General features: G+C 43.3%; 1 protein-coding gene across 2 annotated transcripts in view; it reads right to left on the reverse strand.

Annotated features, from left to right (window-relative positions):
- LOC141154894 (leucine-rich repeat and fibronectin type III domain-containing protein 1-like protein) overlaps positions 1–26283 on the reverse strand; it is a 755880-nt gene that overhangs the window by 107976 nt on the left and 621621 nt on the right. For both annotated transcript variants that reach the window (XM_073641429.1, XM_073641428.1), the window contains one exon: positions 14417–15810. In XM_073641429.1, coding sequence (XP_073497530.1) covers positions 14417–15795 — 1379 coding nt within the window. In that variant the 5' untranslated portion in view covers positions 15796–15810. The remainder of the gene's footprint in view (positions 1–14416; positions 15811–26283) is intronic.

The raw sequence follows: 26283 nt of genomic DNA on the forward strand, positions 1-26283 counted from the left end.
ACACAAATTATGGGCAGACATTTTCCTGTGTAAATGTCCTTTTAAGTCTATATACTCCCCCAACCATTTTTATGTTACCTTTATCACTAGTTCCTTTGATTCCTGAACCCAACAGTTGTAGGTGAACCTTAAATCCTTGCGATGTCTTGTTTTAGGGCATATTCTTATTTTAATGTGCAGCATTTTAAATGATAGGACGTGTTCTTGTGCTTTATTGTATTTTTATACTTTGGCGTCTTCCTAAATGATAAAATGACTCTTTTAATCTTCCTTTTCTTAATTCTAGCTGATTCTCAAAATAGTTATTAAATATGTGAAACTGTCGGTCGCAGCAAGAAAATAAATCAATATTAAAATGAGCATTATCCTCTCCGAGAATTACATTCTCACGAGTGGCGATTTATATCTACTTTCTCCTTCTCTTCTTTTTTTTGTCAATCCATTAGAGGAATGAAACTGGATAGAAATCATATACAGTAATCTGTTGGCGGTAATTGTATTACAAGTGAATTGAGACTAATTTTGCCTTGATCCCTCTTAGCTTTAGGCTGCATTAAATGGATTATTGCCTTTCAAAGGGAAAGTGCATTTCAGTTCACTTTTATATGACCAGGATAGCACCAATTCCATCCAGAGACTAATTTGGCAGCAAGGTTACTGGGGAGTTACTATAAATTCCTTGGGGATTAAGAATGAAGCAGACTTGAAATATAGTATAAGAATCTTGCACTAACCTTGATTAATTTTCATTAACGGGTTATTCAGGACTGGCTAAACATGGTTGTTTTTTTTCATAAAGAAAGCAACCCTTTTACATATGCCCTAATTGACATGTTCTTACGTTATAAAAATGGCCACCGATTTGAAGAACCACCATGTAATAGAAATGTCTCCCTTCAGCTTCCACAACAGTGGGGATATATGGTCAGTAAAGGGTTTATTTATTTTATATAGCGCTATCATATTCCACAGCCCTTTACAGACATCACTGTCCCCATTAGGGCTCACAATCTAGATTCCCTATCAGTATGTCTTTGGAGTGTGGGAGGAAACCGGAGAACCCGGAGGAAACCCACGCAAACACGGGAAAAACATACAAACTCCTTAGGGATGTTGTTCTAGGTGGTATTTGAACCGAGGACCCCAGCGCTGCAAAGCAACAGTGTTTACAACTGTTTCACTCATAGCAGCTGAACGCCAATGGTCATTGAGATTGGACCCATTGGACCCATAGTGATTAGCTCTTGAAGTTTCTTAAAAGCTCCTCAAGAGAAACCCTTCAATCATGAAACAACCCACAAGAAGCAAACCCTAGTGGGAAGTGGTTTGCTTCAAAGTCAACCATAGATTCATATTTGCCAACTCTCAAAGAACATTTACGAGGCTCCTGGAAAAGGGAGAGACCTCCCAGAAGAGTTGGCAAATCTCCTAAAAGCAGCTGAAATCTTCTACAGAAGGTTTCTTAGGGATGTCTTCACAATGCTCCATTATGAGCACTGGTGCTCATACGTCCCGTTAGGCACAATTTGCTGATGATTTCTTTGTGCATGACCACCTCGTGACTATATCCACACAACAAAATGTCAGAAGAAAGATCTGACCTGTTGGATCTCAACATGCACCATCCTTTGTTCTGGAGGGGCATAAACTGCCGCAAAAGGAGTCTGGCAGTGCCTTATTCCCCTCTCACCATTGAAATAAACATACATGTTCAGCCAAGCTCTATAAGTGGCTGTTACGTCAGACCCATGATAGCTATTGTTCCTTCATTTGTTGGCTCCACCACATCACTAATATGTTTTGTAAATCGTCCGAAGAAAGTATGCGCTTGGATATATTGTGGGGCAGATTCATCAAGGCTAGTCTTGATGATGAGGTATGTTGGAGTCAGATGCTCCTGATTCATTAAGAGAAATCTGTCCGCCAGGAATCTTACTCCAGTCCTCCAGTCCAAGGCTGGAGTGAGATTTCAGAAGTAAGGAATGCCACAGCGCATCATGGATTTGGACAACCAAACAACAAAAACTCTTATGTGTACCTTCATCCTCCAGGCCATTCACTCACCCAAAGTCTCTGCCAGAGGCCACCAGGGAGTTGCCATCTTTGCAGAGCCAAGTTTCCACCCAATCTCCCCTGTGGTCCACAACTTTCTCTATTGAAGAGGAGATCATATCTCAGGAATGGAAAGGTGCAGGAACAAAGGAAAAACAACCCCAAGTTTAGGACAATGGCAGCATTTAGAATTAGATACAAAAATTACACATTTATGGCAAGTGACGGGTCCTCTGTAAGAAAGCATGTACTAATAGGGCTCTATTTCCTAAACAAAAGTCAAAAGTGTTTCCTTTTGCCCTCCCTTAGGTTGGGACCCATCGGTATATATATTTTTTTTACTATAAGGAAAGGCATAGTTGACTACACTTTTATGTGCCTTGGCATTTCACACACAGAAAAAGAGAAAACTATGGGATGGATTCTGTTGTATGCCTTCACAGATGTCATATCTATGTGAAATACCTCCATTTGAGGTGAAGCCATAATGTAAATGCTGAAATAAAGTCTCTGATTTCCTAACCTGTACAATGTGTACCTTTATTGGGTAAAAGTGTGTTCTTGCACTGCCCTCAAATTGTACAGTGTATTATGATAGGTTTAGGGGGTACTCATTATTAAGGTATGGCATACTTGGCCATACATTAAGAAACGTGAGAAACACTGGTGTAGTCTAAAAAAATAATAATCACAGAAACAACAGCCCTATTGGCCTGAACATAAATAGGCTCCGGTACTGGAAGCCACAATGCTAGTGTGAACAGAACTGTATTTCTTTCACTGGCATAATGCTCTATAGCTCCCCCAGTGGCCACGTTATGCGATAATTTTGACACATCTTTCACGCACCTATGGTAAATAAAATTCATATTTCCACTATCAATATCTTGCACTGACATTAAGTATATCAATGACACATATTTGCAGCTCACCTGATGAGCCATCAACGGCTCCTATCGAATCAAGGTTAATTTGTTTAAATAACGCGCGGCGTGCAGGATAAAACCCATTAAAACCCCGTACAACGGCAGAAATATGGAGCCATCACAGGAGTGTTTTTATCCTATTCAATAAGTGCAAAAAATCTATATCTGCGCTGAATTCATTGTGGGAATAAAGAGAGGATTTATGAATTTGGTGTTTGAAAGGACTATTATATTACGCGGAATTAAGAGTCGGTGTATTTGAGGGATAATTCAGCCTCCGGAGTGATGAAACTTGAATGTCTCAATTAGTTGAATGCTGTGAGATGGAAAATAATGTTACCGAACACTCAGAGGTTTTTCATTTCCATTTTCTCTTGTTTATTAAAAAAAGGGGGGTTCATAGTGTTCTGAATATGAAAGGCGCAATCACATTCACCTTGATAATGCTTTTTATGTAGATCTTGCAGCTCTCTTCTAAAGGTCTGCTCAGTGACACAATAGTTAGTCCCATATTATCAAGGTCTATCGGCTTTCTAAGGCTGTAATCATAATAATAATGATATTAATAATATCTTTAGTAAACAGATGAATTGGGCAGCTTCTTGGTGTGGCAAACTAGGCAATAGCTTAGAACCCCCATCTGCAAGGAAAAATATATCTTTGTCCCTCATCTGCAATGAGGCAGCCAATGGAGCAACCTGCATTTACCATCCACCCATTCCCCACCCAAAACCAAAGGGGAATGCAAAATTAACTTTTTACAAGCAAAACTCTATGAAAATGATGAGTGTGGGTGTTTGTTGCCCCTGGCCCTCTACTATATAAGCTACCAACATAGCTTCCATTCCTACAAGAGCCATGAAAGGTATGACGGATCCTAAAAAGATCCCAACAAATTCTGAAGGATCGCATTGACTTATAATTGGTTTATCAAGTTTCCATTGAGCAAATAATATTTTTTTTTTACAGCAAGTACAAAGCTGGTTATTTCGAGAAGTAAACAATAGACCCAGGATAGAGCAGAACCAGGCTGTAGTGTGAATACTGTCTCATTTGCTTTATGAGTCCCAGCTGATAGTCGCTCACCAGGATTGTCTTCTGATAACTCAAAGATTAAGTTGGGTGTTGGCCCCTTTACTTTAATGATTCATCCAACCTGTGCCCTCTGTTGGATAAAATGTGGCTCATTGGCCTGTAGCATGCACCCATCCCCTATGCACCCAGTTAACACCCCCATAGTCGTGGGTGGTGCATAACTGCATCCTGCCTCTCTCCCGTCTGCATTTTCTGAACATTGCCGCCCTCTCGTGCCCATGGTTTACTTTTACTGTTTTGTTAAAAAGCCTTGTTTTGATAATTGACAAATAAGAGAGACACAAGAGAGGTGATTCCCGGGCGCTGCCAAGAAAACCGGAGACTGGATGTCCTTTATTGGGACCTTTATTCATACAACGCATTTCGGAATCAAGTCGACTTCTTCTTCAGGTTTTGATAATTGATTCCGACCACCTCAGGGCTCACCTATGACCTCAAGTTGGGCGACCAACTTTCTCATATGTGTGTCTCTATATACTTGGTCTGTCTTCATATACTTTTATTGGCGTGTTTGCCTGACAAAGGAGACGGTTTGCCCCCTAAACGGGTTGTATTCGTGTCACCCTAATAACTTACCTCGTAATATATTTGAGTGCATTTGCTTCTGGCACCCCTCACAATCCCCTTGCTTTCATCTCTACTTGCATTGTGATGGCCATTTTGGAAAAAAAGTGTTTCGTTGTATCGGTCATCAAATTATCGTTCGTTCAACCAATCATCCTACTTTTATCTAATAGATATGGCAACCTTCAAGGGGTTCTCTACTTTTAGAAAAGTGGACCCCAAACATTTTATCTGTACTGTAAAATAAACTGATATAGTAACAAACTCTGGCGGGCGCTACACCACTGCTCTTGGTGTCTTGGCTGCAGCGGTGACGTCAAGTTGGGAGATTGCATCACCACTGCAGCCAATCGCCCTTTAATAATGAATAGTGGGTGTCTAAACTAGAGAAGTTTACTGTCTTTGGGTCTCGACTAGTAATCTGAACACAATAAATGCACAATATTTTGAATGAAGGGGATGGTGGAGGCCTTTAGGAAGTTGCCCCATTTTCCGTACCTATAATGACCCGATGTTTGAACATGGTTGATTATTAATTATAACTAAAGTCGGTGTGAATCAATTTGCAAGACCTGGTCCAGCAGCCATGTTAGTAATCTGTGGCCGCTGGATAGGGGACCTGAAAATCACTTCCTACCTGATGACATCTGTGGCTCTTCTTTTGATTAGTCGGCACATCAATGAGGACGCCCCAGGCCGGCTAATCAAAAGAAGAGTCACGGATGTCCAGAGGTAGGATGTGGTACTCAGGGCTCCCATCTGATGGCCACAGATTACTGACATGGCTGCTAAACTGGGTCCTGCAAATTGATGGGCACCAACTCTAATTGCAATCTACATTAATTCAAAAGCTAAAAAAACAGCAATTTCTTTTCTTTTTGTGTGAAATTCCCCCTTCTCCAAGCGCTATAATATAAACCATAAGCTCTAAGTGATTCATGTGATCACTGATATATATTGCTGCTGTCCAGGTGTAATGAAATATAACACAGGGTAAGCAAACTATGACTTGAAGGGCTGCCCACAAATAATATACAGAAACAGTGGCACTCCGTATCTCCTCCAAATCAGCAAAAAAGCACTACTAGGCACTGCGCTGAACACATTTATTACTTCTGCTAAGTCTTTGCAAAAGGCAGTTCCACACATATCTATTTTGCTGGTAATGCCACTAGCTGACAAGCTACTCTCGTTTTCTGGCACCAAGTTATAGCTGGAATTAACCAAGTCTGCCTCCAACAATATCAGAGGCGTTTGGAACGAGTCCATTGTGACAGATCTTCATCCATCTGGAGCCCCTGGATCTCTAGTACCTGTGCCTGGCCCTTCTTTTTACTGTTTCGGCCCATTCTTTTCCTGTTTCATTTATTACTTATGTCTATTGCTTGCATGTCGGCTTTATATATTATTATTAGTAGAGTTTCGGAAGTGCATTGAGCTGTAGGTTGGATTGCTGCTAAAAGGGGAAAAAAAACTCTTTAAATCTTCTTCCTTTGCAAGTGTGAATGAGCTGAGTGTGACCGGAGCATAAGTGCAAACGGAAGTAAGTGTGTGACTTGTTTTTCAGTGACTTTGGATTCAGGGAGTTTGGAAGGGAGGAATTTGGACTGAATTGCTGTCTGTATTTTATTAATTCTTTACATTTCTTTTTACTTAACATTTCGGTCTAGTGCAATCCACATTAGGAAATGAGCTCCATTATTGACAATGCTATCCAGTGTACAACTTGCCACATGTATGCAATCCTTGAACAGCCGGTCGTGGGTGCATACTGCTGTGCGAGATGTGTGCACGTTGTGCTCTAAATGAGCAGCTGGCAACACTGAGATCCATTGACAATATGGAAAGGAGCCCCCTGCTCACTGAGCAGCTGCTCACTGGGGTAGATGTGGGGGAGGGTGGTAGTAGGGAGCTACAGGACAGTGAGGCAGCTAGCTGGGTGACAGTTAGAAGGGGGGGGTAGAGGGGAGATTGCCAGGGAGGCTAGTCCTGATGTGGCACACCCAAATAAGTTTGCAAAATTGACAGATGAGGGGGGTGACGGTACAGGGGTGGCACTGCTGCAGCAAGGCATGTCCCCTGAAAGCCGGAGGCGTGTCAGCTCCAGTAAGGGGGGAAATAGGAGAGCAATGCAGGCCAGGCAGGTGCTGGTAGTGGGGGACTCAATTATTAGGGGAACAGTTAGGGCAATCTGTCAGAAAGACAGGGATCGTCGAACAGTGTGCTGCCTACCTGGTGCTCGAGTCCGGCACATCGCTGATCGGGTTGACAGATTACTGGGAGGGGCTGGTGAGGACCCAGCGGTCATGGTGCACATTGGCACAAATGACAAAGTTAGAGGTAGGTGGAAGGTCCTTAAAGATGATTTCAGGGAATTAGGCTGCAAGCTTCAAGCAAGGACCTCCAAGGTGGTATTCTCTGAAATACTACCTGTACCACGTGCCACTCCAGAGAGACAACGGGAGATTAGGGAGATAAATAAGTGGCTCAGGAACTGGTGTAGGAAGGAGGGGTTTGGGTTCCTGAAGAACTGGGCCGTCTTCTCACTTGGCTACAGATTCTATGCTAGGGACGGGCTGCACCTCAATGGGGAGGGTGCAGCTGTGCTGGGGGAGAAAATGGCTAGAAGGTTGAAGGAGTGTTTAAACTAGGGATTGGGGGGGAGGGTATTCATTTTATAGGTGGGGAAGATAGTGCAGATAGTGACCTGGGCACAAATAAAGAAATTGGGGGTGGGGTTAGAACAGGCAATATAGTAAGAAGGAATAGAGGTACAGAGAGATCCATAAAATGCATGTACACTAATGCCAGAAGCCTCACCAACAAAATGGAGGAATTAGAATTAATGTTGTTGGAAAATAATTATGACATGGTGGGGATATCTGAGACATGGCTGGACAAGAGCCATGACTGGGCACTTAATTTACAGGGCTATAGTCTGCTCAGAAATGACCGTACAAACAAGCGAGGGGGGGGTGGTGTTTATATGTAAAATCATCCTCAAAACCCATCTTGCGTGAGAATATATGTGAATCTAATGAAAATGTAGAGTCCCTGTGTGTGGAGATAAGGGGAGGGGGAAAAAATAATAAATTACTGATAGGGGTTTGTTATAAGTCTCCAAAAATAATGGAAGTAGCGGAGAATATCCTCGTAAAGCAAATAGATGAACCAGCGACTCAAGGAGAAGTCATTATTATGGGGGACTTCAGCTACCCTGAAATACATTGGGGGACAGAAACCTGTAGTTCCAGCAAAGGTAATAGGTTTTTGACAACTATGAGAGACAATTACCTTTCACAACTGGTTCAGGACCCAACAAAAAGGGGGGCACTGCTAGACCTAATATTAACCAACAGGCCAGACGGCATATCAAATATACGAGTAGGGTGTCACTTGGGTAATAGTGATCACAAAATAATAAGTTTTCATGTATTCTTTAATAAGATGTGTAGTAGAGGGGTTACAAGGACACTAAACTTCAGGAAGGCAAATTTCCAACGGTTGAGAGATGATCTTAGTGCAATAAACTGGGACAATATCCTGAGACATAAAGCTACACAAAGCAAATGGGAGACATTTATTAGCATCCTGAATAGGACCTGTGCACAATATATACCCTATGGGAATAAACATGCTAGAAATAGGAGGAAACCACTATGGTTAAATAGAGCTGTAAGGGGCGCAATAAGTGACAAAAAAAGCATTTAGAGAACTAAAGCAAGTAGGTAGTGATGAGGCATTAAATAAATACAGAAAATTAAATCAATTCTGTAAAAAACCAAATCAAGGCAGCAAAGATTGAGACAGAGAGACTCATTGCTAGAGAAAGTAAAAATAATCCCAAAATATTCTTTAACTACATAAATAGTAAAAAACTAAAAAATTATAGTGTTGGCCCCCTTAAAAATAATCTGGGTGAAATGGTGGATGAGGATGAGGAAAAAGCCAATATGCTAAATGATTTTTTTTCAACCGTATTTACACAAGAAAATCGCATGACAGAAAACATGATCAGTGATAACAAAAATTCTCCATTAAATGTCACTTGCTTAACCCAGCAGGAAGTATGGCGGCGTCTAAAAATCACTAAATTTGACAAATCCCCGGGCCCGGATGGGATACACCCGCGAGTACTGCAGGAATTAAGTAACGTCATAGATAGACCATTATTTTTAATCTTTAAAGATTCCATAATAACAGGGTCTGTACCACAGGACTGGCGTATAGCAAATGTGGTGCCAATATTCAAAAAGGGGACAAAAACTGATCTTGGAAATTATAGGCCGGTAAGCTTAACCTCTACTGTGGGTAAAATCCTGGAGGGTTTCCTAAGAGATGCTATACTAGAGTATCTGAAGAAGAATAACCTCATGACCCAATATCAACATGGGTTTACGAGGGACCGTTCCTGTCAAACTAATCTGATCAGTTTTTATGAGGAGGCAAGTTCTGGACTGGACCAAGGAAATGCAGTGGATGTTGTGTATATGGACACAAACGATTGATACATAAAATGAGAACAATGGGGATAGGGGAAAATATATGTATGTGGGTTAAGAATTGGCTCAGTGATAGGAAACAAAGGGTGGTTATTAATGGAAAACACTCAGACTGGGTCTCAGTTAAGAGTGGGGTACCACAGGGGTCAGTATTGGGCCCCCTTCTTTTTAACATATTTATTAATGACCTTGTAGGGGGCATACAGAGTGGTATTTCAATATTTGCTGATGACACTAAACTCTGCAGGGTAATCAATACAGAGGGGGAGAATTTTATATTATAGGAGAATCTATGTAAACTAGAAGCTTGGGCTAATAAATGGCAAATGAGCTTTAATGGGGATAAATGTAAGGTAATGCACTTGGGCAGAGAAAATAAAATGTATAATTATATGCTTCATTGTAAAACACTGGGCAAAACTGTACCTGAAAAAGACCTGGGTGTATTGGTGGACGACAAGCTCACGTTTAGTGGCCAGTGTCAGGCAGCTGCTGCAAAGGCAAATAAAATAATGGGATGCATTAAAAGAGGCATAGATGCTCATGAGGAGAACATAATTTTACCTCTATACAAGTCACTAGTGTGACCACACTTAGAATACTGTGTACAGTTCTGGTCTCCGGCGTATAAGAAAGACATAGCTGAACTAGAGAGGGTGCAGAGAAGAGCGACCAAGGTTATTAGAGGACTGGGGGGTCTGCAATACCATGACAGGTTATTACACTTGGGGTTATTTAGTTTGGAAAAAAGAAGGCTTAGGGGTGATGTTATTACTATGTACAAGTATATGAGGGGACAGTACAAAGACCTGTATACTGATTTTTTTACTCTAAGGCCTGAGACGGGGACAAGGGGGCATCTTCTACGTCTGGAGGAAAGAAGGTTTAATCATAATCACAGACGGGGATTCTTTACTGTAAGAGCAGTGAGACTATGGAACTCTCTGCCGCATGATGCTGTAATGAGTGATTCACTACTAAAATTTAAGAAGGGCATGGATGCCTTTCTTGAAAAGTATAACATTACAAGTTATAAATACTAGATTCCTTGATAGGGCGTTGATCCAGGGAACTAGTCTGATTGTCGTATGAAGTCAGGAAGGATTTTTTTTCCGCAATGTGGAGCTTAGTGTTTGCCACATGGGTGTTTTTTTTGCCTTCCTCTGGATCAACATGTTAGGCTATGGGTTGAACTAGATGGACTTAGTCTTCCTTCAACCTTAAAAACTATGTTACTATGTTACTTTATATACTAGAAATATTGCAGAATTTTATCTCGGCGGGATATTTCTTACATAAAAGGTGGTGCTTGCGCTAATATGTGTGCACCCAGATCCTCCACTCCACGATCCACAATCATCAGCAATCATTGTGTGGGAAACCTCGACTGACTATGCATTCAGAAAACAGCTGAATATGGCCACCAATTGAAGCATACCATTTTTAGGATGAGTTGCCGTGTGTGTACATGAGGAATAACATTATTTCTGGCCATTTAATGACTTGTATCCTGCATTTTTCATAAGTGTTTCCTCCTGTAGGTTTTCTCTCTAATTTTCAGTTGTCTCTCAGCTGGTTGGGGGAGACTAGCTGCTATGTTTGCATGCACTCTAATTTTTAATTGTCTCTAAGCTGGTAGGTAGAGACTAGTTTTCTAATTTTCAGTTGTCTCTGAGCTGGTTGGAGGAGACCAATTGCTATAATAACATGTTATCCCTCTAATTTCAAATTGCCTCTGAGCTGGTGCGTGGGGACTAGCTGCTATGATTGCATTCTCTCTCTAATTTTCAGTTGTCTCTGAGCTGGTAGGTGGAGACTAGACCACCTACTATGATTGCATCCTCTCTCTAATTTTCAGGTGTCTCTGGGCTTTTGGGTGGAGGCTAGCTGCTATGATTGCATCCTCTATCTAATTTGCAGGTGTTTCTGGGCTTTTGGGTGGAGTTTAGTGTGGCGCCGCTGCGGGTTCAGTCGCCACAGAGGTACTGCATCTCACCCAGAGGTGTGGTACCCCACTCTCAGGTAAGGATAGAGTGCTGCCCGGGACCCTAACACCTGCATCCAACACATCCACTTCAGTAGGGCAGGGCGAGATTGCTTATATGGGAGAGCAGAGTCCCTGGTCTCTGGCTGGAGTGGAGGGGAACCTAGTGAGGGGGAACCATGTAGTGGGTGTGGGTGGAGGACGTAGATCAGGGGAGCACTTGTGAGGGAGTGATATAAAAGAGGGAACCATCTTGGGAAGTGAGTTCAGTCAGATCAGTCAGAGGAGGAGAGTGAGGGGAGCAGGGGCTCTGCACGAGCTCTGCCCCAGAGTGGGCCTAGCAGAAAGGCCCAGGAGGAGAAGGAGAGAAGAGAGGAAAGGAGAAGGAAGGAAGGCTCCAAGAGGAGGAAGGGATCCTAGGGGTACGGGCAGTGCTGGAGGCCACCCGTACGCCTGAATCTACCTGGTGTGGAGGGATCAAGCCGCAGAGGGGACCGGCCCCTAACTAGTGGAGAACTACAAGGCTCAGCTATACTGTACTTGCAAGGTGCAGTGGCCACAACCACAATTACATCGCCGAAAAGGTGGCCACAGAGGGTCCAGGGGACTGCAGGTCGCCCGACAAGACCCGAGGCTACCGGATTGGGACACTGATTGTGAGGCGCAGGGCAGGAGGGCGAGAGCCAGCGCAAGAAGACGACTGAGGAAGGCACATAGAAAGGGGTCCTGTCAGGCACTCTTGAACTACCTGAGGGATTGCTGAACCCCTGCCTGGTGAACGCAGCGCGACGTGGGAGGCTGTAAGCTGGACAGTGCAACCTGAGGAACTTAATAACTGTGAGTAAACTCGGAACACTGCACCATCACCCCTGCACTACAACGTCCAGCACCACCTATAACATCTACACTGCCCTGGAGCTAAGCTCTACCCGTGGAGAGCCACACCAGCTTTGCTGCACTAACATCAGCTCCAGAGGACCTGCTCCGCAGCGGCGGTTACCTATAGCCGCATACCACAGGTGGCGTCACAAACTTTGTACATAAATCCTGTATAAAAATCCCCTTTTGAATGACCGCCCTGGGTCACGGACCGGGTCACCGCCACTGTGACATCTCCCCTAGCAACGACCGGCCCGGCACCGAGTACCCCACGGCCCAGGGGGTGCGTCACTAGCTGGTATGGTTGCATCCGCTCTCTAATTTTCAGTTGTCTCTGAGCTTGGAGATGGAGACAACCTGCTATGATTTTATTCTCTGTCTCATTTTCAATTGTCTCTCAGCTGGTGGGTGGAGAAAAGCTGCAATGATGTCTCCCATACACAGCACACACGGACATGAGGGATTCCTGCTTACCTGTCTCTATATAACACATATTCAAAAGCAGAAGAATCATGGAAGAGCTTATATGGCAGTACAATTCGTGTGTCTCTCTTACTCTGTTCCATACCCCTCTCCTCTCCATAGACTTCAATAGCCAGCTGTAATCTGATCCCTCAGTGAGCTGGAAGTCTCTTACCTTGAGCAAGATGGATTTTGGTCATATTTCTGAATACATTTTGAGTTCAGGAGGGAGGCGGTGGAGAAGCACACTTTTCTGGTAGCATACAGTATATTACAAAGTTTTTCATATCCACTTGGACTCTCAGGTTAATTTCTGAATGAACAATCCTTTAAGAACTTATGATTCTGGGCAATGTTTAAAAGTTGTATAATATTGTATATTTAGCCTAAAACTTTAACCGGGTTCTCCAGCACTACTCCTATCCATCGGTTGTCTATAGTATTGCTGCTTAGCCAACTCACTTCAATAAGGAAGATCTGCAATACCAGACACAACCAATTGACAAGTGTGGTGCCATTTGTGGAAGAAATCCACCCTCTTCTTCAAAACATCGACCCTCCTTGTAAACTGCAGGTGACTCAAATGCTTAAAGTACATTAGGATTTTGTAGGCAACTGTTAATTTTCATGATGATGTCCTCACACCACAAAGTATTATTTTGGGGGCACTTGAATGGGGATTCTCTCTCTCTCTTGCACCATCTGTGTCTGTCCGCTACCTGGCATAAACACAGTCTTTGCCAGACTGAACCTGCTTATGAGGAGCTGTAACATTTCTGAAATAACCCCTAGGGTCATTTTACCCTCTCTTATTCTAAAGGATGAATATGCTGGGTATAGTTTGTGAGAGTGCATGGTGCCTACAAGTTATACAGTGTTTACAACCCGGATGGTGCACCTCGACTCTGAAGCATGCACCCTCATTCTAAGACCATGATGACCATACTGTGAGTTGTTGTGGTCTACAACATAGCCCCCACCACAGACCTCGTCTGAAATTTAATGTATTACCTTTGTTTAAATACATAAATTGCCTCTTAAGAGAGGTAGAGGACTAGAACTCTAGCAATCATAAAAGTCAATATCGACTCTTTAATGAGCCTTGCAATATGACTTAGGATAAAACCAAACCAGGAATCTCAATTTGCAGAAACTGTGTTTCGGGATACTGCCCCTCATCAGTGCAAAGTGTGATATCTGGTTTGGCTGGGTGAGATGTGTCTGACCGGGATCCAAAGGGTAAGGTTTCTCCATGTGGAGAGTGACATGTCAAACCTGACATGGCAAGGTAAGGATACTTTTAAGCTTTGCAATGTTCTTCTGGGAAATTAAATATGCAAACTGTCTCTTCAGAGAGGAAGAGGACTTGAACTCTAGTGCCACCTACTGGAAGCAGCGATCCTAAAAGTCAATATCGACTTTTGAATGAGCCTTGTCATATGATTTAGGATAAAAACCAAACCATGTATCTCAATTTGCCGACACAGTGTTTCGGGATATTGCCCCTCATCAGTGCAAAGTGTAAGATCTGGTTTGGCTGGGTGAGAGGCATATGATCTTTGTTTAAATGTTTGTTTAAATGTTCCTGCAACATTGCACAAAAATGAACACAGTCTTCATAACTTTCCATCATAATCAGCTGCAGGAATGATCACATCTATCAGAATTAAACCTTATTTATGTGATACTTGAGCTACGGTAATCATGATGCTTCAATCCACCCAAGTGTGGACATCACCAGATGTATGGTTTCCTCTTACCGTCCTCAGATGCCCCTGCATGTCCTTATATAAACCTTTGATTATGAGTGTGAGCCTATAAACCAACACCCATTAGCTTCACCTCGGGATAAACAGGTCTGATCCTTAGATTCTTAAAATATGTTCCGGTAAACAAGACTGGACAGCAGCAGAACAGCCCTCCACCGGGTGTAAGGCCCTGGAAAGTATTACCTGTAAATGAGGATGTCATCTAATGAGCTGTTGTATTGAATCTGGTACATTCTTATTCCTGGGATGTGACTCTGGGGAGGCCATTGGATAAGTGCCGAGGATGAGGTCAAATCTGCAACCACAACCTTCCTATCGTGCAGAGCTTTTGTTTCGTTGGAAGGAATGCTAGACTTGGCCGGCGTCAGTATATCAGAAAGTCCTGACTCAGTTTCCTTATCGTAGCTGGTGCTGTTAGCAAGATTAGGGAACTGGTTGACTACAAGTTCCACATTTGCTGTAGTTTCTCCAGCAGCATTGGATGCAATGCATGTAAAACTTCCCCGATCTGTGAACCGGGTGGTGAAAATATCCAAAGTCCCATTCTCGTACGACATAGTCCTGGTTGTATTAGAAACCAGTTTCCCATCTGGAAATATCCATCTTACATAAGGATCAGGATCACCCACCGCTTTGCACTTTAAGGAGACGCTTTTACCCTCCATTATTTCCTGCCGGGAAGTTCGATGGATTATCATAGGAGGTTCACAAACAAATTCCTCTTCTTTGATAGACCAGAAGTATTTGCCCATCAGCTCTGCAGGGGAGGCACAAGTTTCTAAATCATCCTCTCTGGTGAGCCGTCTCAGCCACATTAATTCACAGTTGCAATGTAAAGGATTTCCACCAAAGCTAAGCACCAATGAACTTAAGGGAGAACCTTTTGATTTGGCATATACGGGAATCCTAGAAAATAAAGGGTCCGGTGGGATCTTTTTGAGCTTATTGGAGGTCATATCTAACCTAGCCAGTTTATGAAGGTTGGAAAAGATTCCCTCGGGAACATATTCAATGAGATTGTGATCAAGGCCTACTGTATTAACACTGGAAAGCCTCCCGATAGTCTCCCATGGGATGTCTATCAGATTGTTGTAAGACAGGTCTAAGTCTTCCACTGTGTCAATAAAGTCATCAAATGATCCCGGAGCAATGTAGTGAAGCTGATTGTTACTCAATATCAAATGTCTAAGATTGATTAATCCTTTAAAATGTTCTTCATTGATAAAAGTTAACCGGTTGCTGTCCAAGTGTAAGGCGTGGAGCCCTTTTAGGTCGAAGAATGCATAAGGCATGACTTGACTAATGGTATTTCGCGAGAGCGTTAAGTGAATGAGGTCCGTCATGTTAGCAAAGTCTTTTTTTCTAAGGGTGGTTATGAAATTGTCCATGAGCCTGAGCTCTGCTGTCCTCCTGTCAATCGATGGGGGAACAAATAGAAGGCCTGTCTTGGTACAGAGGATGGTGTAGGACGGAGAGACGTTCTGGCAGGAACATCTCTTGGGGCACATCATGGCCTTTACAGATGTGCTTATAATGAGCAGACAAATAGCCAGCCTTTCCATGGTCAGGTGAAGAACCTGCAAATGAAGGACAAAGTGTGTTAGAAACCAATCCATCTCATCCATGGAAGACATTTATACATTAGATGAACCCCCTGCAGTGCATCACAAGCTAGACATAGATCTTCAGTATATCATATACCGAGCTGCCCTATTCTTCAGACAGGACCAACTTTAGCTTGATTAGTGCCCTACGTGGTATTTTCTATGGATGGTTTGGTAATACATAAAGTGCTTATGTAACACTATCTAATGGCTACCCACAGTCCTAGGGGAAAATGTGAAGGGATGAAGTTCTCTTTGAGGAGACCCAACTAGTGTATAGAGCTTTACAAGAAGCCTGTAAGTAAAAGTCCGACACATACAAAGGAACCTTGAAGCATAACTAGGCATATTGGACAAACATCCCCCCAGTGCGGTTTGTCTTATAGTCCTAGTTTCGCTCTTTTCTGGGTCCAACATTGACTTACAAGATAGCTTTCGTTTTTTTCCTTCTGGAGGAGAGCAAATTTGCCAACTGTGGCTTACTTAAAGGTGTGTCCTGGTGAATAAAAATAATTAATAAAGTCTTCAGACTGATAAAAAAAATAATAAAAGGTTCTATACTCACCAGTACTGATTTCCGCGGGTCCTGTTCCGGTAGGTTTTTTGGTCCCTGCTGACCTGTGCTTCTGAGATCATTTCATGATACACAGAAAAATACTGGAGATACCCATTCAGTGGTGACGCTCCTTGGCTGTACAAGCATCTCCATTCACTTCCAGTTTGTCAGGGACAGGACCTGGAAGCGCAGACTACTTGGGACCAATTAGGCAACAGAACAGATCTGTGGGACATCGATGAGGGAAAGGTTTTCTTTTCACTGGTCTGAAGATCTTAAGCAATCATTTTTATTCCCTGGAATACCACTTTAAAGAGGACCATAAATATGTTATGTGTATACTTAGTGTAAATGCCGTTATTCTCTTGAATCCAAAATCGTTTTTCTTTTGTTCCTGAGCCTCTCCACTCCTGAAATATGGCCTCTCCTGAAATACAGCCTCTCCTGAAATACGGCCTCCTTCTCCCTGCATGTAAATCTAGTCTTCTTAGCTGACTGGGTGTGGTTATAAAAAAAGACTCCATTAGATAAAGTTGAGAACCACACCCACTTGCATAAAAAGGTTAGTATTACATACAAGAAGAAGGGGCCATATCTCGGGAACGGAGAGGCGCAGGAGCAACCAAAAAACAACGCCGGATTCAGGAGAAGAGAGGCATTTACATTAGGTAAGAAAAAAATACACATTTATAGTGACAGGTTTTCTTTAACACTCTCCAGTTTCCTTTTTGTATCATCTAGGTGGAATGGGGGTGCAAACACCAAACCTGTAGAGCCAATGGTGCCCCCCCAATTGCAGATACAGACAGAAGAGGTCCCTGTGCAAAAACAATATGTGGGCCCTTTACAGTCCAATAGCTTATCATAAGGCACAATTCTACCTGCTTTGGAGGTGATAGTGGCCCCGTTATCTCTTGGCCCTTGTGCATCTCCACAGGTTGCACCAACGTTATGTCCGCCCCTGGTGCCTCCTTATTTGTGACAAGTCTGCACACCCCTTAGCGGCTCGGATCTTATGATCTTATCACATTACACCATAGCTTTGTCCGACTTAACAGATTTTAATATTGTTCTACTTTCGTATTGTGCTCATAGACAAAGTCCTCTCCTCTGCGAGATTAATGCATATGGAAGCTTCTCTTGACATCCCCAATATATCACTATTAAGCAAAAAAAAAACCCACAATAGTCAACATTTTCCTATAAGTTGCAGAAATGCCGTTATGTATCCGAGGAAGCGCTCATGTATCCATCATGTCCAGCAACCACCGCGGTCTACGACATTCTCCCAATGTAACCTGATTAATGATTATTATTTTACTTATTTGCATTGAAATAGTCCTGCTCGACATGTCTGCGATGAAACTCCAAGCACAACGCATTTTGTCCTTATCATGAGATTCAGCTACCGCACATGGCTGCATTACGTGATGTCCATGGTGAGTAGGGCAGTAATATGGCTCTCGGAGTAATCTACGGCTTCCCTGTGTATCTCGGTGTGCCTTTAATTTCATTTCAAAGCAAATGAAAGGGTCTTGTATGTAAATTTGAGTATTGTTATTGGTGGGGGGGGGGGATGGGGCATGGGGCATGGTACCGGTACGGCTCTGTAATATGGCGTAATAGGGGCTCGGTGATAACGTACAGGCTCGGTGCACAAAATCTCTTTAAAGGAATCCACGGGATTAAAGAGATAATTTCCTAAAGCTAGTAAAAATCAGAACGGTTGGTCTCAGGCGAGTGTCTCATTTGACCACTAGGTGGCAGTATTTCACCGTAGTAATTTTGGCTTAGCGAGCAGTAAAATTGGCTCCTGTATGTGTTTGCCCATTGAGATTTACCATGGCCGGGGGGCTGCTTGGTAAGAGCTGGTAGATGGTTAAGTGGCACACTATCAAAGTACACAATCTGGCTCTAGACCATTGCTGGAGGATCTGAGTTTAAAGGAATTTAAAGCATATAACAAACACTTAACACGTCCCGGCTCTTGTTTGAAATTACCCAGACGCGTGTGTGTATTGTCAGCAGATAAGTAGAGTTTATTTTCCCGGCTATTCAGAATGGTATTCAGCATTTTTATTTTCTGGAAGAAGATCTGGTCGTGAATAATTTGTCAAATATTTGTCATGCGCTTCGCTGCTTCTGTTAAATACGACACATATAAAATATAACGCTGCTACCAATGCCGTGGGATTTACAGAATGGCGTAGTATGGGATCGGGCATTTGTGCACTGCCAATTATGGAGCAAAGTGCGCCAAATGTATACACATTTAGTATAGAATCTGATACAACTTGCTAGACACTATTCTCTTTATTACTCCACCTAGTGGCTGTTGTATAACAAGAACTTTATGCCCCAAAACGGCACAGATCATTACTAAATTTTGGACTTTTTAGAACAGAAGTGTATATTGTGTGAAAAGCCTTGTGCTCAGAAATATGCACAGAGCCTGAACGATGGAACAGAGGGTCTATATACCCCTTCAGAGGCATAAATGTAGTGTGTGCAAGGGGTGCTGTCTAGGGGGCAAAAAGGTCCCTTTTGCCCACATGAGAAGACCTGTAATGATTAGGGGCACTGATGGATATTTTGCATCCAGAACCATGAGCTTCAAATTATGCAACTGCACCCCACATGTTTGTTTTTTTTAAATGGGGCCCTAAATACACAGCAACGTAAGACAATGAATTTCTACCTTATAGGTTCTTTATTATACCACCATATTGTAAACTCTAGTATCATTAAAAGGGTTGTCCAGCCTTGGGGCACAAGTTGGCAGTCACTCTATATGACTGCAGACTTGTGAATCTTCCCATCGCGAGCACTGTGCACTGTCAGGATTCTCTGGTGCCAAAGCCGGGAGAGCAGGCGGTCATTTAAACTAAAGTATGCGATCTGCATACTTCCGGCCACATTCTGACTAGACATGTCCGGCCTCACTCAATACACTCTCGTTGAGTGAGGCCACGCACGTCTAGTCAGCATGTGACCACATGTATGCAAATTGCATACTTGCGGTCATGCGCCCGCTGCTCCCAGCATAAAATGATTACAGACTTGTAGCCTAACGCTGGAAAACCCCTTTAAGAACTCACATCATACTGCAATTTAAAGGGCTTGTCCCATAAACAATATTTATCACCGAGCCACAGGATAGGTGATAAATGTATGATCATTGGGGGTCCATCCTAGAGAACAGGGGTGCCAAAATCCCCTGTGTTAATGGAAGTCTATTTTTCATGCATGACCACCTTTCCATTGACTTCTATGCAATGACCACCTTTTCCATAAATAGTGAATGGAGAAGTGGTCAGACATGCACTTAAAAAATACTGACCTGTGGTGTAACTTGAAGCTTGTGGGTACCAATGCTAAATATCCAATAGGGCCCCAATTATCACTGGTCTTTAATAGTATTGGTCTTTTCACCATGGCCGGGTAGGACTGCAACCGCTGCACCCATTATGGTAAAGTCCAGTGGTGTATCACTAATAGTGGCAGACCAGGCGGCCAATATGGGGCCCGTGAGTCATGACATCCCCGCATCTGGCATCATACTTTCAACTGTATCCATATCCTGGATGCAGATACAGTTAAGGGCTGGTACTCATCTGCATTTAAAAATGGACGAGTGCAATCAGATAAAAAAATCGGATTGCACTCTGACTAATGTTAGTCAATGAATCTGTGTTCATCTGCGAGTTTTTTTCTCAGCTCTGACTGGAGCAGCATGCTGCGAGTGGCCGCGTATTTCGAACGAGACTCGCCAATGCAAGCAGAAAAAATTGCACGGCACACGGTGTGTGTTGTGTGATTTTTACGCACTCATCCCCTAGGAAACCCGACAGTGTGAACCGCCAGAATAGGATATAGATAGAATAAAAGAAAAAAATGTCGTGGAGTTCCCCATATTATTCTTAACCAGTTGAGGGCAAGCAGACAGGTGCGGGATGATGTTTATAGTGTGGGAAAAGGGGAATACACATGGATCTTCCCAGGCTATTAATATCAGCTCACAGCTGTGTACTTAGCCTTTACTGGTTATTAATAAGGGTGGACCCCACAAAAAAAAAAATGAACAGTGGCCCCCCTATTTTTAATAATCAGCAAAGGCTAGGCAGACAGCTATGGGCTGATATTTATAGATTAGGAAGGGTCCATGGATATTGTCCCTCTCCCAGACTAGGAACATCAGCTCTCAGCTGCCCAAGAAATGGTACATCCATCAGATGCTTAGCCTCCGCTCTTCCCATTTGCCCTGGTGCGGTGGCAAGTGGGGTAATAGTTGTGGGGTAGATGTCAACTGTTTTATGGACGCTGACATCAAACCCAGGGGTTAGTAATGGAGGGCTTCTATAAGACACCCTTATTACTAACCCCACAGTCAAATTTAATAAACACACCGACAGAGTAAAGTCCTTTATTTGAAAAAGAAAACACTCCCCCCTCTTTTACCCAATTATTATTGAAAAATGCAAAATAATAAAACACCATATTCCTCACATGGAGGGCTATGGGGGAATTATGCTATTTGGAGTGCTGTAAGGAGGCCAATTATACTGTTTGGCAGGCTCTGTGGGGGCCATTATACTGTTTGCAGGGCTGTGTGGGGATCAATTATACTATTTTTAGGGCTATGGGGGGGGGGGCATTATTCTGTTTGGAGGGCTGTGTTGGGCCAATTATACTATGTGGGGGCCATTATACTGCTTGTAGGGATAGTGGGGGCTGTTAAACAGTGTGGAGGGTTGTGTGGGCCACTATACTGTATGGAGGGTCACTATACTGTACTGAGGGCCATTATACTGTATGGAGGGCTGTCTGAGGGCCATCATATTATGTGGACGCCTGTATCGGGAAAATAATACTGTGTGTGGGGGACTGTGGGGGTATCATACTTTCTGGGGGGGGACACTTTTGTTGACACCATACTTTATGGGGGCCATGTAAGCATAAAAGGGGTATCTTAGTGCTTGGGAATAATAAGGGGTTTCAAAAGGTGCAAAATTACTTTGCAAGAGCTACAAAGTTGATAGATATGTAAAAATCCTGAGCAGTTGCCCAATACCCCGCTCCTTAAATGTAACCCATGTTATTGTATGGTGCCCCCATATGGCATGTTCTCCCTTAGAAGGTTGTAATATGGACCTATATTACTACTGTGTACATGAGACCTCCAAGCCCATGAGATATTTGGTGCATACCTTTTTTGGTTGAAGTAATTGCTGTTTTTACCCCCTATGTGCTTTTCTGTAGCCCCCCATGTTAGTTAATAAGGTTATAAAAAGGCTATTTTTTTACATTAATGTATCTGCCCCTGTGGCGCCCCTGCGGGTTCAGTCGCCACAGAGGTACTGCATCTCACCCAGAGGTGTGGTATCTCACTCTCAGGTAAGGATGGAGTACTGCCCGGGACCCAAACACCTGCATCCAACATTACACTACTCCAGACCGGCAGGAGGGACAAGATGCGTCACTCTCCTGCTGAGCCCTGTCCCTGGCTAGAGTGGGGGGAACCAAAGTAGGGGGAACCATGTAGTGGGTGTGGGTGGAGGAAGAAGTTCAGGGGAGCTCAGTAAGAAGCGATATAAAAGAGAGGGTGGAACATTCTAGAGAGAGTCTGAGAGGGAGTCTGAGTCAGAGGAAGAGTTGGGAGCAGGAGCTCTGCTCAGGGGAGTGCGGGCCTGAGGGAGGAGGCCCAGGAGAAGGAGAGGAGGAAGGAACGGGAGCAGAAAGAAGGCTCCAGGAGTAAAGAAGAAAGGATCCCAGGGGTACGGGCAGTGCTGGAGGCCACCCGTACGCCCGAATCTACCAGGCGGTGGAGGGATCGGGTCGCAGAGGGGACCGGCCCCTAACTAGTGAGAATTGCAATGTTCAACTAGGTAACCGGAGGCTGCAGCATTTCAGGTGCTGCAGCCAAAAGCCACATCTAAGTCACCGAAAAGGTGACCATAGAGGATCCAGGGGACAGAGAAGACGTCGCCCAACAAGGTCCGCGGTCACTGGATTGGGACACTAGGTGTGAGGTGCAGGGAGACGGCCAGAAGGAACGCACAGAAGGGGGTCCCGTTATTTACTCCCGAGGTACCTGAGGGTTGGCTGAGCCCCTCCCTGAGTAAGCACAGGATGACGTGGGAAGTTATGATCTGCAGTTGTAACCAGGAGCAAAGTGAGAACTGTGAGTAAATCCGGAAGACTGCACCCCACTGTCTCTGTGAATTATTACTGCTGCGCCACCATCCCCTGCACTACACTGCACAACAACCGCTACCTCAACATCCACAACATCTACACTGCCCTGGAGCTAAGCTCTACCTGTGGAGAGCTAAACCAACTCTGCTGCACTAACATCAGCTCCAGAGGATCTGCACCGCAGCGGTAGCTCCACATAGCCGCATACCACAGGTGGCGTCATGAACTGTATATAAGAACTTTAATTCCCCTGTAGATATCCCCTTTTATTGACCGCCCTGGGTCACGGACCGGGTCACCGCCACTGTGACATCTCCCCTAGCAACGACCGGCCCGGCACCGAGTACCCCACGGCCCAGGGGGCGCGTCACCCCCACCCTAGTTTTCTGCCATAAATGAATACAAAATTATGAAGTCCCGGTGTTACTTTTTGCAGATTCACAATATAAAGCGAGGTGCCTTTTATTCGGCTCACCCTGCGGTATCCCCTGCTTGGCCACTAGATGTCAGCACACGTGAGAGCAGTGATATTTACCATTTACTTTCTAGGTAGACAACATGTAAATAATAAATAATAATGAATAAAAAACAGAAAAATCCAATTTAAAAGATGTCAGTGTTTGATGATCCTCTCATAAATGTAACAATATTTTATCTGATGTGACTAATAACAAGAATCTGTTTTTATAATTGTTACATCTTCTTTACCACTAAAAAGGTTCAGTGAAATAAGTCATCTGACAGCGTTGTGTTATTGTGACGTTATGATCACTGCTCATCATGGGCCGCAGGGTAAATACTGGCTGTGGATTGTCAGAGGGGAATTAAATGGGAGTTTACAAGATTATAAAACATAGGTACTGGTTTTTTTTTTGCAGATACAGCGCCAGTCTTGTATATAGGCAGTGTCTGGTATTACAGTTTAGTCCTAGTCAGTTGAAATGCAATACCAGACACAGCCTATCAACAGAAGTGGCACTGTTTTGTTTTTAAAGCAGATCTTTAATGCTATACAACATTATTATGTGTGGCATCATGCTTCATAGTTGGTCCTGTGTGTTATTAGTGATCCCAGCACGGGCAGTTTGTGGAGAGTGTAGGCTATTTTTTATTTTAGCACTTTCCATGTCTTTTATAAATTATGTTTTATAGCCCAGATAACTTAAGGGACAGTTTCACTTCAAGGGAAAGCATTTTTAATTTATTTTATTTTCTCCATTACATAATAATATATATAAATAGATAGATATTTATACACACATATACATATGGATATATTTAAATTTTCATACTGGTCAGTGTCCCGAACAAATGACTTTTCGGCAGTCTCATTATCATAACAGACAGGATTGCAATGGCAGGTAACAACTACATACAGGGTAGATAACACAGGATCCACCATTCACATTAGGTGATGTCACAGCTCACTTCCTCCTCCTCCTCCTGTACAATGACTGATGACACCTCTATATACAGTAGATAACACAGGATCCACCATTCACATTAGGTGATGTCACAGCTCACCTCCTCCTACTCCTGTACAATGACTGATAACACCTCTATATACAGTAGATAACACAGGATCCACTATTCACAATAGGTGATGTCACAGCTCACTTCCTCCTCCTGTACAATGTCTGATAACATCTCTATATACAGTAGATAACACAGGATCCACCACTCACAATAAGTGATATCACAGCTCACCTCCTCCTCCTATACAATGAGTGATAACACCTCTATATACAGTAGATAACACAGGATACACCAATCACAATAGGTGATGTCACAGCTCACCTCCTCCTCCTGTATAATGACTGATAACACCTCTATATACAGTAGATAACACAGGATCCATCATTCACAATAGGTGATATCACAGCTTACCTCCTCCTCCTGTACAATGACTGATAACACCTCTATATACAGTAGATAACACAGGATCCACCATTCACAATAGGTGATGTCACAGCTCACCTCCTCCTGTACAATGACTGATAACACCGCTATATACAGTAGATAACACAGGATCCACTATTCACAATAGGTGATGTCACAGCTCACTTCCTCCTCCTGTACAATGTCTGATAACATCTCTATATACAGTAGATAACACAGGATCCACCACTCACAATAAGTGATATCACAGCTCACCTCCTCCTCCTATACAATGACTGATAACACCTCTATATACAGTAGATAACACAGGATCCACCATTCACAATAGGTGATGTCACAGCTCACCTCCTCCTGTACAATGACTGATAACACCGCTATATACAGTAGATAACACAGGATCCACCAATCACAATAGGTGATTTCACAGCTCACCTCCTCCTCCTGTACAATGAGTGATAACACCTCTATATAAAGTAGATAACACAGGATCCTCCAATCACAATAGGTGATGTCACAGCTCACCTCCTCCTCCTCCTGTATAATGACTGATAACACCTCTATATACAGTAGATGACACAGGATTCACCAATCACAATAGTTGATGTCACAGCTCACCTCCTCCTCCTCCTGTACAATGACTGATTACACCTCTATATACAGTAGATAACACAGGATCCACCACTCACAATAGGTGATGTCACAGCTCACCTTCTCCCCTCCTGTACAATGAATAACACCTCTATATACAGTAGATAACACAGGATCCACCATTCACAATAGGTGATGTCACAGCTCACCTCCTCCTCCTGTACAATGACTGATAACACCCCTATATACAGTAGATAACATAGGATCCACCACTCACAATAGGTGATGTCACAGCTCACCTCCTCCTCCTCCTGTACAATGACTGATAACACCGCTATATACAGTAGATAACACAGGATCCACCATTCACAATAGGTGATGTCACAGCTCACCTCCTCCTCCTGTACTATGACTGATAACACCGCTATATACAGTAGATAACACAGGATCCACCATTCACAATAGGTGATGTCACAGGTTACCTCCTCCTCTTGTACAATGACTGATAACACCTCTATATACAGTAGATAACACAAGATCCACCACTCACAATAGGTGATGTCACAGCTCACCTTCTCCCTTCCTGTACAATGACTGATAACACCTCTATATACAGTAGATAACACAGGATCCACCACTCACAATAGGTGATGTCACAGCTCACTTCCTCCTCCTCCTGTACAATGAGTGATAACACCGCTATATACAGTAGATAACACAGGATCCACTATTCACAATAGGTGATGTCACAGCTCACCTCCTCCTCCTGTACAATGAGTGATAACACCGCTATATACAGTAGATAATACAGGATCCACCACTCACAATAGGTGATGTCACAGCTCACCTTCTCCCTTCCTGTACAATGACTGATAACACCTCTATATACAGTAGATAACACAGGATCCACCACTCACAATAGGTGATGTCACAGCTCACTTCCTCCTCCTCCTGTACAATGAGTGATAACACCGCTATATACAGTAGATAACACAAGATCCACTATTCACAATAGGTGATGTCACAGCTCACCTCCTCCTCCTGTACAATGAGTGATAACACCTCTATATACAGTAGATAACACAGGATCCACCATTCACAATAGGTGATGTCACAGGTTACCTCCTCCTCCTGTACAATGACTGATAACACCTCTATATACAGTAGATAACACAGGATCCACCACTCACAATAGGTGATGTCACAGC

This window comes from Phyllobates terribilis, unplaced genomic scaffold (genome assembly GCF_046119375.1).
Source record: "Phyllobates terribilis strain yellow unplaced genomic scaffold, ASM4611937v1 Scaffold_7__3_contigs__length_470593459, whole genome shotgun sequence".
Lineage (NCBI taxonomy): Eukaryota > Metazoa > Chordata > Amphibia > Anura > Dendrobatidae > Phyllobates > Phyllobates terribilis.